Below are 13,009 nucleotides of genomic sequence, written 5' to 3' on the forward strand. Positions count from 1 at the left end.
GTACGCTGCCTTGGGTTCCTTGCAGGAAAAAAGGGTGGGATATAAGTGCAATCATCATCATCATCAAACAGGGAGCAGAATGGACCTTCACCTGGCAGCTCTGGAGAAAACTGATCTTTGCGTTATTCAAGCTTATTAAAATGTATGCTTAAATTAGCCAGCAAGGATGTGCTCCCAATCCAGATTGGGGCCTGCACCAGTTTCCTGGTTAACCCCCTCCCCACCCCACCCCATAGCTGCTATTAGCCTTTGAAGGTGCTGTGATTGTAAAAGGTAGCTGATGCAGGGTCCTGATCCAATAGGAATCACATTCTGGATCAGAGCCCCACTGCTGTTTTTCTTCAAAATAAAAACTGGCTAGCTTAAGCATGTTTTGTACTTTTAAAAGAAATGTGAATAATGCAATGTGTAATCTGGCCCCGAAACGTAACACAGATTACACCAGGAGAAACTTCTAAGAAGAGAGAGTTTCCATATTTGGGTCCCTCCACTAAAAACGCCCAGCAGCCACTCACCCAACCTTTGAAGGTCAAGGGGTAGGTAACTTCAGGGGGTCAATTTCAACCCCTGGAACCCGCTGGAGGCCACATCACTGAATTTCAGCACTTGCCTTGTTTGAAAGCTAAACAAAATTTGGCAGTGAACCACTGGTTGTTTTGCTGCTGCCACTCCAACCACACCAAATTCTGGGGTGGGGGTGGCCACTGGCCACACTTAATTCCAAGGGGGAGGGGCACAAGGATCTCCCCAATGGCCTGTTTTCTGCATCCCTGATATTAAGTTTTTTTGCATGGGCCTGAATTTATTTATTTATTGCATTTTCATACCACCCAATAGCCAAAGCTCTCTGGGCGGTTTACAAAAATTATCTGAATCTATCTGGAATGGCGGACTGCATGTGAACAGCAGCACCATTGCATTATCTCAAGCGCCATGATGGCTTACTTCAGGCACTGCAATATACTTGCCGAAGACTGCCCAAAATTGAGGGTGTTCTGTGGGTCTGTCAGACGGGAGGCTTTTGCACCAACACATCTTGATTCCTTTCTTGGTAAATGTGGGTTAATGGAAAAGATTAATTTGGGGCAAACGTTTCCACCCTGATGAGCTTTCGAATGCTGGCTTATCTATATATATAAAAGCCCAAAGGCCTCCTCCAAGCCACTTATGCAAATAGGAAAGAAGGCAGAGACATCACCAACCAGTAGGCCAATCCACTGCCTCTGCTTTCCCTCCTATTTGCATGTTCTCTCCTATTTGCATTTATAGGCCATTTGCATGTTCTCTCCTATTTGCATTTATAGGCCAATCCACTGCATCTGCATTCTCTCCTATTTGCATGTTTAAAAATTCTGAGCTCACAGGGCTTTCTATGGAAGTTCCAAGAAAAATAACTGCCATCTAGGGAAGTTCCAAGATAGAAGGCCAGAGGGCGCCTCCAAGCCACTTCTAGGTTTTGCCCTCTGGCGCCATCTAGCGACGTTTCTCGGAACTGCGGCCTTCTATGGAAGTTCCAAGTTCCAAAGATAACTGCCAGGAACTTCTGGCTTAGCAGAGGGACCAAAACCCACTAACCTCCTCACCAGACTGCTCCTTTACACCTGTCGTATGATGGGCTTTTTTGCTAGTTTAGTATATCACAGCATCTCCTTGTCATCATAACAGAAACAGTCTCCTGCTAGTTTGAAGAAGCTGAGGGTCTGGGACAGAATATCAAGACACTGTGCATCTCCGAGTGATTTACCACAGCTCTATGACCTGCTCTCTGATTCCACTTAGTTTCCCTCTGATTTACATTTTAATTTGTTCCTGCCTCCTTAATGCAGTTGACAGCTGGTAGAAAGGGCTTCTGTTTATCTAAGGAAATACAGTTTGGGGATTAGAAGCAGCCAGAATACAGGAAGCCGTTTTTCCAGCCATGTATAATCCTTTCATGAAACGAAGCATTTACTGTAAATGCGTGCACGCCACCCGTGACAATTACCAGACAGTTCTGCAGGGCTCCCGGTTTAAGCCGTCCTCCTCCTCTTCTCCTGGTCTGTCACGGTAGTCTTGCATTCCTTGCACTCCACAGATTTGTAGTGCTGCTTCTACTACCAGCAAAGGCCTAGGGGACACACACAAAGCCTAGCCGCATATGACAGGGATGGGGAACCTCCGGCGCATGGTCTTTATCTGGCCCGCGGAGGTTCCCCGTTTGGACCATGACATACAACATGCACAGGTAAGGACTAGTACCTTGACAGCTTTTTTTATAAATAATAATAACTAGCTGTACTCGGCATAACATACGCTGTTCTAGCATATCTTAAAGTTTATTAATTAAATATCGCGAGGGCGCGGGCTGCTTGGTGGCCGCCGATACAGCACCGTCTGGCAGACCTGGAGGGGGAGGGGGAGCAGCTGTCCCCCTCTCCCCGGGGTTCCTGTCAGCCTTGGGCCGCCCGCCCAGCTCGCATGAGATTAGGCCGGGGCTCGCAGCAGGCGAGCGGCCTCCCACCCGGCCACCAAGGGCCCCGGCCGTGCCTCGCTCATGCTCCAGACTGTGGCACTGCCCCCTTCGTGGGGGGGGAGTGAAGAGGCAGAAAGGAGGGTAGGATTACCTTGGAAAGCCCAGAGGAGTTGGGCGAGGCGCTTAGCAATCTGTATCAGCTGACGTTACACGTTGTTACTGTTGCTTAGCAACCTGTATCAGCTGAAGCCTTTATGGAAACATACCTAAGCATTTTATATAGAGAGATAATAATTTCTTACCCGGCTCTCCAGGGAACAACAGTAAATATAAAATACATCTAACTGAATTAGGAACATAATAAATGTTAAAACATCCTAAAAACATAATAAATGTTAAAACATCCTAAAAACATTCTAAAAACATCCTAAAATTCCACTGGATAGGCCTGCTGGAAGAGATCAGTCTTGATAGCTTTCTTGAATGCTAATAGACTGTCAAATTGACAAACAGCTTTGGGAGGTGGCAACGTGGAGCCAAGAAGTGGTGGGGGAGAAGTACTTAACCCTTTCTCCTCACCATGTATCCATTCAAATTTGTCTTCTCCCCCTGCTCCCCCCCCCCAGCACTCCAAGTGAAGTGGTTGTGAAGGCCAATCTGAGAGGGAGAAGAGTGATTTAGAATTAGGGAGGGAAAGGGTTAAGCACGGTCTCACCATCACCCCACCCAAATTTGCTTTTCCTTTAAAAACAAGTATGGTTTGGGTTGTGCTACATGTGTTGGTGTGCAAGAGGTTCACAAAGCCCAGGGCTGGCTTGCAGAGGCCTGTCCTCACTAACAAACTAAGTCATTCAGGGCTGGCCCAAGACATTTTGCTGCCTGAGGCAGAGCTGCAAATGTTACCCAAGGCCAGCCAAATAATTCTGGCACTTGAGAAAGCATATCCCACAAGTGCCTCACCCTGAGAGTAAACAGACAACAATGATAAATCAAATAACTAACTGGTTGCTGCCCTTTTGAGATACCCTAGGGTGACCATGTGGAAAGGAGGATCGGGCTCCGGTACCTTTAACAGTTGCATAGAAAAGGGAATTTCAGCAGGTGTCCTTGGTAGGCATGCAGCACCTGGTGGAATCCCCTCTTCATCACAACAGTTAAAGCTGCAGGAGCTATACTAGAGTGACCAGATACAAAAGAGGGCAGGGCTCCTGCAACTTTAACTGCACCCTAGATACCCCCAAATCAGCTGAAGCAAGGAGGAGGGGAGCTGTCTGTAAGAACCACCAGAGGAATCAATGGACCCTCAATTGTAGCAAAAAGCAGATGAAACTCAGGATAAGAATATGTTTTATATACTAAAAATGCAGGTACATGCAGGCCAAAGTGAACTCGCTGTAGCAAGTGAAAGCACCATGTCTCAGGCTGACACAGGACCATTCGTGTCTTGAAAACACAATCAGTACATTCAATTGTACTTGCTGCTAACATCCAATACAATTAAGGGCACAGTCCTATAGGTTGTGCCCTGGGTGCTCGTAAGACCCTGGACTCAGAGGCTTATGGATATCCTATGCAGGACAGGAGACATCTCCTGCTGCCTGCTCTTCATTTCAGCTAGACAGACATTTTCACCCATCCACAAGAGGGAAGGAGTCTGGAGCAGTCATACAGAAATGAATACTGTTGAAAAAATGTGTCATTTAACAAATAATAATTGTAGTAAACATCCATAATTTACATCTACCCTGCAAGTATAATTACAATTCCAAAATGTCTCATGATAATAATGGTTAACTGCAGTAAATATGGTCATACAAGAATGGATTCAGTTCATAAGTATCACTTTTGAACAAATGATAATAAGTGTGAACAATAGTAAGTTATCTGACGCTAACTCTGGAACTTAATGTTGTTTCTGTACTTTATCAGAAGAATGGAACTACTTTTTATGTGTAAACAATATGTAGCCAGACTGTATTCCTCTAAGACATCACACCTAATTCTGAAGAAACAAGATAGGGAGGAAAACATAACTCTCACGAGCCTAAAGCAAATAATATTAACAACAACAACAACAAATTTATGTAGGAAATGTCATGAATTCCAAGAAATAGACCATGTAACAGGAGGTTGTAAAATTCTAGCAGGAATGGACTAAACGGACAGCCGCAATACAGCTGCAGAAATAATTCACCAACAACTGACCATCAGACTCAAGCTCATCAAACAGCCTACACCATACTATACATACTCACCTGAAAATGCAGTTCATAAAATATACTGGGACAGAACAATTCATAGACAACTCAATACCTTGCATTCAAGCAGACATAACAGTTATAGACAAAAAAGAAAAAAACACATACCTCATCGACATAGCAATACTTAATGACGAAAATGTTGTGGAAAAGAGAGGAAATATACACCATTGGCTATGGAAGTTAAAGAACTATGGCAAGAGGAAAAGGTCACAATTATCCCATTAGTCACATCAGTCACTGGCATCCCATCAAAAAACTATACAGAAAACGTTCAGAAACTGGGCCTACCAAAATACATCCACACCAGCATCCAGAAAGCAGTCATACTTAAAACATGCTCAATAGTCAAGAAATTCCTGAATCAGTAAAAGACAGCATGACTTGGCAAAGCCTGTCACATCCATCTAGAAAAACCACCACAAGCAGGAAAGAGAGAGAATAATAAATCTGACTATCCCTTTGATCATTACCCAAGAACTTGGAAAGGGATTTTTTGAGACAATTGATTAGAGTACTTCAATGACCATTTGTCAGAAGCTATGTAAATTCCACGGAAATAAATATTTCTGTTGTGGCGTGGGGTTTCTTCAGTTCAAAGTGGAGGTGGGTGGGAGGTTTTTTAAAAAATCAACTTGGTATATGCAAACTTTTGGCACCTGGCCATAAGTAGGTTACACAATAAAATCAAAAGGAGGTGCTTTAATAACACTGTTGATTGTAGAATGTTTGTTTCTCTTTGTATGTTCCCCCCCCCCTTCTGCCCCATGCAGCCAATGTTTAAGAAGATTCTAAGCCAAGCGTGGATTTTAAATGGTGGAACTCTCGACTCGCTCATCATGAAAATATTGTTAGACATTGAGAATTTTTCTAATCACCTAATACATCTGAAGAAGCCCATTTGCACGGTAATGCTAGTGCTGTTGATTAGAGAGAGAGATGAATAACAATTTTCAAAAGTTAGAACCGGCTATTATTATTATTATTATTATTATTATTATTATTATTATTATTATTATTATTATTATTATGCAATCCTATACATGATAAGACAGAAAAAAGTCCTACCAAAAAGGTTGCAGGACTTTTTTTGCCTAAGCGTTTTATTTATTTACTTCTTTATTTATTACATTTTTATCCTGCCTTTTTTCCTCCAAGGAACCCAAGACAACATACATAATCCTCCTCCTCCTCTCCATTTTATCCTAACAATAACCCTGTGAGATAGGATGGACTGAGAGTCTGTGACTGGCCCAAAGTCACCCATTCAGCTTCCAAACATGTATTCTCCAGATGTGTTGGACTACAACCCTCATCAACCTTAGCCAGCATGTCCATGTTGCATGGAATGATGGGAACTGCAGTTCATGATACCTCGGTGGGGGTCCAGGTTGGAGAAGGCTGTTTTAAGCAGTACCTTGAATGTACATCATATTATTTATTTATTTATTCATTTATTGCATTTTTATACTGCCCAATTGCCGAAGCTCTCTGGGCGGTTCACAAAAATTAACATAGTGATCACCGTCTGCAGTGTTGTAGAGGGGGAACACAAGGGAGCATTGCCCTGGAAATGTTTTCAGAGTTGGAGTGGTGGTATCAGACCCTCCTTGCTCTGACAAGTGAGAGCTTTTCTAGACAAAGCTTTTACTGTGCACTTGCCATTACCACTCATGGCTGTTTACAGAATCTTTAGACAATGACATCATTTTCCAGTTTCGCTCTTGTGCTTTCCCAACACCTCTGTGGATTTGGGGGGGGGGTGAGGAAAATGTGGTGGGTTTTTTTGGGATCCCAAAACAAAGCACAACTCTCCACCAGTGTAGTTGTGTTGTTCAGCTTTGTTCCACCATACCACAACACCCCCTAGAGGTTATGTAGCAGAAAATAAGAAAGGCAGGACAGGGCCGGGGAAATGTTGTGTAGAGATCCATTCTTAATTCCGAAAAAATCTTGGAAGCAGTGGGTTAAACAGCTTCATATAGGGTCTGTTCAGACAACACAATAAGCCATGGTTAGGCCACTAACCCTTCTGCAGCAAATGTTTAGTGAGTGGGTTTAAAACATGGTTATGTAGCCGCCATGGTTAGAAATGGTTCACATGACACGCTAAGTCATGGTTCACACAAAACGCTAACCCATAATGTTTAGCTTAAAATGCTTAACCACTGTGGCTTAGCGTATCATCTGAACAAGGTCACAGAAAAGCTCTGAGGCTTTAAAGTTTTACGGAGGTGACAGCATGTAGGAAAGAGAATGCGGAAAATGGTCAAGAAGGAACTGGATACTTCTTTAGTTTCCTTTTATAAAGTTCCTACTTCGCTCTAAAAGTTTAAATCAGGAGTTGCCCACTTGTGGCCCTCCAGATATTTTGGCCTAGGGCCCCTTACAATTGGCTATGCTGGCAACCTTTTCCGAATTTCCATCATCCCCAGCCAGACTTCCCCAACTTGGGATCCCCACATGTTGCCAGAGGCAACTCCCATTATCCCCAGCCAGCAGCCATGGCCAGGGAATATGGGAAGTGTAGTCCAACCACAACTGGGGACCCAAGGTTGGGAAAGGTTGTGCAACATTTGCTGCCTTACTATTTATATACAGAGACTTATGAAGGAGTCCAGAACGGAAACACTTCATTGGCCTTTTCGCATTCAGGATGCAGGTGCAGTGGAATAAATCTGCTTTGGTTCCCCCACTCCCTGCTAAATATTTAACTTCTAGAGACCCTGAAAGCTGAAGAACTCTATTGGCTGTGTGTGCATAATGACACCTTTTTTTTTTTACCCCCCCCCCAAAAAAAGCAAAAAACACCAACAGCCCCCAGCAAAAGAAAATAATAGCAACAGTATTTTGTCAAGGTCAGGCCAGGTCACAAAAAAGAGGAACGATCGGAGTGAATGCAATGATTCGTGGATCATAGTTTCATATCACTATTACTATAACTTGGTTTCACTCTAAGCTTCCAGTTGAGGAACTGGAGTGTACAAGATCAGTAGCTTATAAGAGTGCCAACGCACCGGGGGGGAAACGGCTCCTCTGCCTTTAGCAGCAACCTGGTCTGTAGAAAACAGCAATTGCAGCTTTTCATGGCATGGATATAAAACTATTATCCACCTGCTGTTCAAGCCACAGAGCCCAGTAAAACACACACATACAAGCACACCTTGGTAACGCTGATCCCTTATTCCAAGGGTGGATAATTTGTGGACCTGCATAGTCCATGGTGACGGGTGAGGAGAGTAGCAGCCCCACAACATCTGGACAGCTACAACGCCTCATCCCCCTGTTGAAATAAACCCTTTCTTTCCTATCGTATCATCACAGCCAGCCTGAGACCAAATGGCCTCTGATGTAAGCAGCATCTTTGGCTCCTCCCACACTCCTCCCAGGCTCAGGCCCAGGTTATCAGAATGGCCATATTCTCCCTTATGAGCCTGCCCAGGCTCTGAGAGCTCCTGGGGAGGCCTTTTTCTCTGTCCCACCATCATCTCAGACACGCCTGATGGGGGACAGCCTTCTCAGTGGCTGCTCCAAGGCTCTGGAACGCCCCTCCCAGGGAGGCTAGGCTGGCTCCCTCCTTGTTACACTTTTGAAGGCAGGCCAAAACGTTTTTGTTCCAGCAGGCCTTTGGGAATACTCTGGACCGGTCGTAATGAATTGGATTTTTTAACTGTGATTTGCTTTTAAATATTTTTAAAATGTTTTTAATATTATAGGGGTTTAATTCTATTTTAACTTTTGTACATTTATATTTATATGTTTTAATTGTATGTTTTATGCTTGTAAACCCCCTTGAGACCCAGTATTGAGAAAAAGGCGGGATATAAATATACTACTACTAATAATAATAACAACTACAACAATAATTGTTTATCTCTTGAATACCACATTGTTATTTTTATTCCATTTGTGGCCCATTGCATGACTTTGATGTGTGATTTGTATGCATGATTTATCCTTGTCATATATAAATAACTACCATCCAGACACAAGAGGGAAGTATTAGGAGGCTTGAGGAATTCCGATGTTCGCCAAATTACACAAGAGAAAATGTTAGGGAGGGGTAACCCCTAAATCTATCACATTGCACCTACTTACTGAGGGGCGTGTTGGCTTTGGGTGAACACATGGGGGCAGGCCCAGTGGAGACTGGTGGCTCCAATGTCAGTGGGGCAGTGAATCCGCTCCGTGTTTCAGTCAGAACTCTAAAGGAGCTATACAAGGTGCTTTGATTTGCACTTTGGAGAGCTCCTTTAGAGTTCTGACTGCCTCTGATTGAAACACGGAGGAGAATCACTGCCCCACTGACATCAGAGCCACCAGCACTGGGCAGAGCCACAGCCAAAGTGGACCGGTCCGCCACACAGGATTGCCCAGAGCCATCCACACACAAACTACTGGCATCGGTTTTGAGTGGAAATGACAATGTGTTTTGCACCGTTTACTAGGAACCCTGTTTGGATATGCCATTTACACACTTTTGAGTGGTGGTGCAAAACTCAGGAAGGGTGGTGCAAAACACTGCAAAAGTAGTGCAAAACTTTGGCATGCTGAATTTCGGGGTTCGTAGTGAACAGAAATGTTACATTCCTCATCAGCTTGAAAATTGGCACTCTCCAATCTGAGTGCTGCTGAACTGGGAATCTTATTTATTCATTTATTTATTTATTTAAAACATTTATATCCCGCCCTATATCATTAAGAACATACAGTATAAAACAACAAATATGCACAGTTAAAAACAAATTAAACCATGAACCAAGTTAAAACAATATATAATTTAAAAACAATCAAAGCAGTTCTTGGGGTTTGCCAGGCTACCAACCCTCACACACACACACACACACACACACACACACACACACACACTTCATGTTCTGTCCAACCGACCATTTCTTGTTGTTGTATGTAGGATTTTCTAAATGAAGTCCATAAGTATGTGGTCAAGGAATACATCACGCAAACCCTCAAATCGAAATACAAAATTAAAAGTAGAAAACGGAAAGAGATCAGCAAAATAATGACTCAAGAAGCCACCGCTATAAGCAATACTATGCGACATCTGGTGAGTAGGAATGCCCGTCCACTGGGAAATTCAGTCTTTTTTTTGGCTGGACGGAGTTCCATTGTGTGTACAGTCACTTTGCATCTGTGAGCTGAGCTGAAGGCTGCTCCCCAAACTCTGGGGACGTTTTTGCACATTTTTGCGGGGGGGGGGGGTTCTAAGCAATTTCTGCAAATCGTGGCCCAATTTGAGCAAATTATGCAAATTCAGCTGTAATTGGCCCAAATTGCAGCTGAATTGCCCCAAATGCAAAATTCCCAGAAAATCCACAAAGTGGCCAGACTCGTTACAGATTGAGCCGGGCGCGGCTGCTGGAACTGAAACAAAGTCTGGGGTGGTGTTGAGCTCACGAAAACTCCTGGTACTCTACCCCATGAATGGATTTCTCTGACATCCCTACTAGTGAGTAAATTCTGCAATGTGTATCTCTCATGTGGAGGTGGATTGATGTGAAATTGCCAACAGCCATTTTAATACAATAGAACCCACAAAAGACGCAGTTTCGAGGCTTGTGGCCATTCTGGTTGTGTTAACCACTCAGTGTGGCTTGTTAACGACCCCACAACAAACCATGGGTTCTCAAGGTGGCTTATTCGAAGAAAAATAAGTCACACTGCATGGTTAACAAGACACCCTTTGGAAAATGGCTCAGGTTCAGATAACATGCTAACCCATGGTTCAACAAACAACCTGCATTTAACAAACAACTCACATTCAGTTAGCATGTTGTGTCAAAGACTTTTTTAAAAATACACAAAAAAAATACAGTGAGATACAGTTGGATTTTTGAAAACTGAATATTTCCCTCTTAACAGTCTTTTAGCTTTCAAGAAAACTATCAAGACTTATCTTTTCCAGCAGACCTATCCAGTAGAATTTTAGGATACTTTTAATAGGCTTTTAGGATGTTTTTAGGATTTTTTTTAACAGTTTATGCTATGTTTTTAATCAGCATTTTGTGTATTTTATGCTTCTTGTTGTTGCCCGCCTCCATCCAATCGGAGAGGCGGGTAAGAAAGTCATAAAAGAAAAGAGCCTAAACATGTTTAGGGCATGTCTAGCCTGGAGAAGAGAAGATTGAGGGGAGACATGAGAGCACTCTTCAAATACTTAAAAGGTTGTCACACAGAGGAGGGCCAGGATCTCTTCTCGATCCTCCCAGAGTGCAGGACGCGGAATAACGGGCTCAAGTTAAAGGAAGCCAGATTCCAGCTGGACATCAGGAAAAACTTCCTGACAGTTAGAGCAGTACGACAATGGAACCAGTTACCTAGGGAGGTTGTGGGCTCTCCCACACTAGAAGCCTTCAAGAGGCAGCTGGACAACCATCTGTCAGGGATGCTTTAGGGTGGATTCCTGCATTGAGCAGGGGGTTGGACTCGATGGGCTAATAGGCCCCTTCCAACTGTACTATTCTATGATTCTATGATATATTCTAACACTTTTCTAGGGTTCAACTTCTGACTGGCTCTTTCCTGCCATTCCACACATTGCTGACATAATCGGTGAGAAGAAGAAAAGCAGAATCAAAGACTATATTGATAAGTTGACTTCAGACTATCCAGACATCAGGTATGCTTGTGCTGTTACAAATGGCTGTAATTTAGGGGGGTGGGGTTTCTGTATTGCTTGGGGCAAATATTGTTGTACCCTGCATACATATGCTAATTTATAGGTATAGATGCAAATTTAGAAAACAGGACTATAATTGATTTAATTTATTTATTTATTTAGCGCATTTCTATACCGCCCAATAGCCGAAGTTCTCTGGGCGGTTCACAAAACGCAGCATGCTTTTATAATTTAAAGAGCAATCAAATATATCCAATCTCACCATAAATATGTACTTATGGTTTTGATTTGGACTGTATAGAAATGCAATGAGTATATAAATAAATAAATAATGGTGAAACTGGGACCATATGACCTGGGTGCCTGCTCAGTCTGCCGTCCAAGGGCATGTCTATACCATGCATATATCCTGGGGTCATCTCCCTATGCATCCAAATGATGCACAGGGGATCCTGGGGTCAAGCAGGGACAACCAGAGACTTTCCCTAGGATAACTAGGACCGTGGATTTCCCCATTTGACATCCCTCACCATTGCCTCTGCTGGCTAGAGCTGGTGGGAGGTGTAGGCCAAAACGTCTGGAGGGTGATGAGCTCTCCACCCTTGTTTTACAAGCATATTTTTTTCCCTTTTGATCCATGAAGAATTCCTTTCCTCTCATTTTGCAGAAAGGAACATATTTTAGCTGTCCTTGCGCTCCGAGGATTATCGCGGAAAAGGAGAAACTCCATCGCTCACCATGTGGACCAGCCATCAGAAGAATTAGACTCTGGATCTCACCAAACACTCTTTGCTGAAATTGAGCTTGGAAACACCATCCTGTGCTTTTAAAAATCTGCAGCTATGAAATGCAGAGCTAAGTTTTAGGATTTTTTAAAAAAAATTGAGGTTTTAAAATTATTTTTTTAAAATGACATTTTTAAAAGATAAAGGGCCGAAAGTTGGCACCATGATAGCTCTTAAGGAGAGATTTAGCCATGCCAAGTTTGAATCAGATCTGTTCATCCATTGTTTTTTGGGGGGATTTTTTTAAAAGTTCAAAGTTTTAAAATTATTGTGTTTTAAAACTGCTGGAGCCATATCCTTTGAACTCAGGTTGTCAAACCTCCTCTTTGGAGTTTTGCGTATTGAGCAGTTTCTGCTCTTGGCATTAAGGGGATCTCCAGTCTTTAGGTAAACTGCCACAACACCCACCCTAATGTTAGAGTAGAGAAACTTGTGACAATTATACACAAGCTTTTTTCAAAAATTGAAATTTTAAAAAGCCAGCCATCCAGTACCGGCTGGCCAGTAGCAAACCCTGTTAACAACAATAGCAGCTTGCAATGAGTGAAGACACAGTCAGAAAATATATTTGAGGGAAGGGGAGACTGTATCACACAAAGCATAGCAAAAGCTTCAAAGTACTGCAAAACCTACAAAAGTAGGAGTGAGTGAAGTTAATTTCAGATACATTAAATCTCTCACTTGTTCTTTATTTCAGTGATTTTAACATTAAGATGCTATGTAGAACAGGTTTGGCTTAATTGTGTGCTGTGAAATCAGACATGTGCCCAAGGCCATGTTCAGGTGGGCACGCCCCCTTGGTGCTGGACACGCCCCCTTGGGGGCCGACCATGTTGTCCTCCTTTTTTGTTTCCAAAATATGGTCACCCTATTAAAG

The 13,009-nt window shown here is 43.0% G+C and overlaps 1 protein-coding gene across 1 annotated transcript in view; it reads left to right on the forward strand.

The window, feature by feature from the left end:
- The window catches only part of EXOC3L4 (exocyst complex component 3 like 4), a 53,425-nt gene extending 41,148 nt beyond the window's left edge, over window positions 1-12,277 (forward strand). The window contains exons 8-11 of the mRNA XM_063118097.1: window positions 5,484-5,618; window positions 9,623-9,775; window positions 11,226-11,347; window positions 12,015-12,277. Coding sequence (XP_062974167.1) covers window positions 5,484-5,618; window positions 9,623-9,775; window positions 11,226-11,347; window positions 12,015-12,177 — 573 coding nt within the window. The 3' untranslated portion in view covers window positions 12,178-12,277. The remainder of the gene's footprint in view (window positions 1-5,483; window positions 5,619-9,622; window positions 9,776-11,225; window positions 11,348-12,014) is intronic.
- The last annotated feature ends 732 nt before the right edge of the window (window positions 12,278-13,009 follow it).

The sequence above is a fragment of the Elgaria multicarinata genome, chromosome 2 (assembly GCF_023053635.1).
Source record: "Elgaria multicarinata webbii isolate HBS135686 ecotype San Diego chromosome 2, rElgMul1.1.pri, whole genome shotgun sequence".
Lineage (NCBI taxonomy): Eukaryota > Metazoa > Chordata > Lepidosauria > Squamata > Anguidae > Elgaria > Elgaria multicarinata.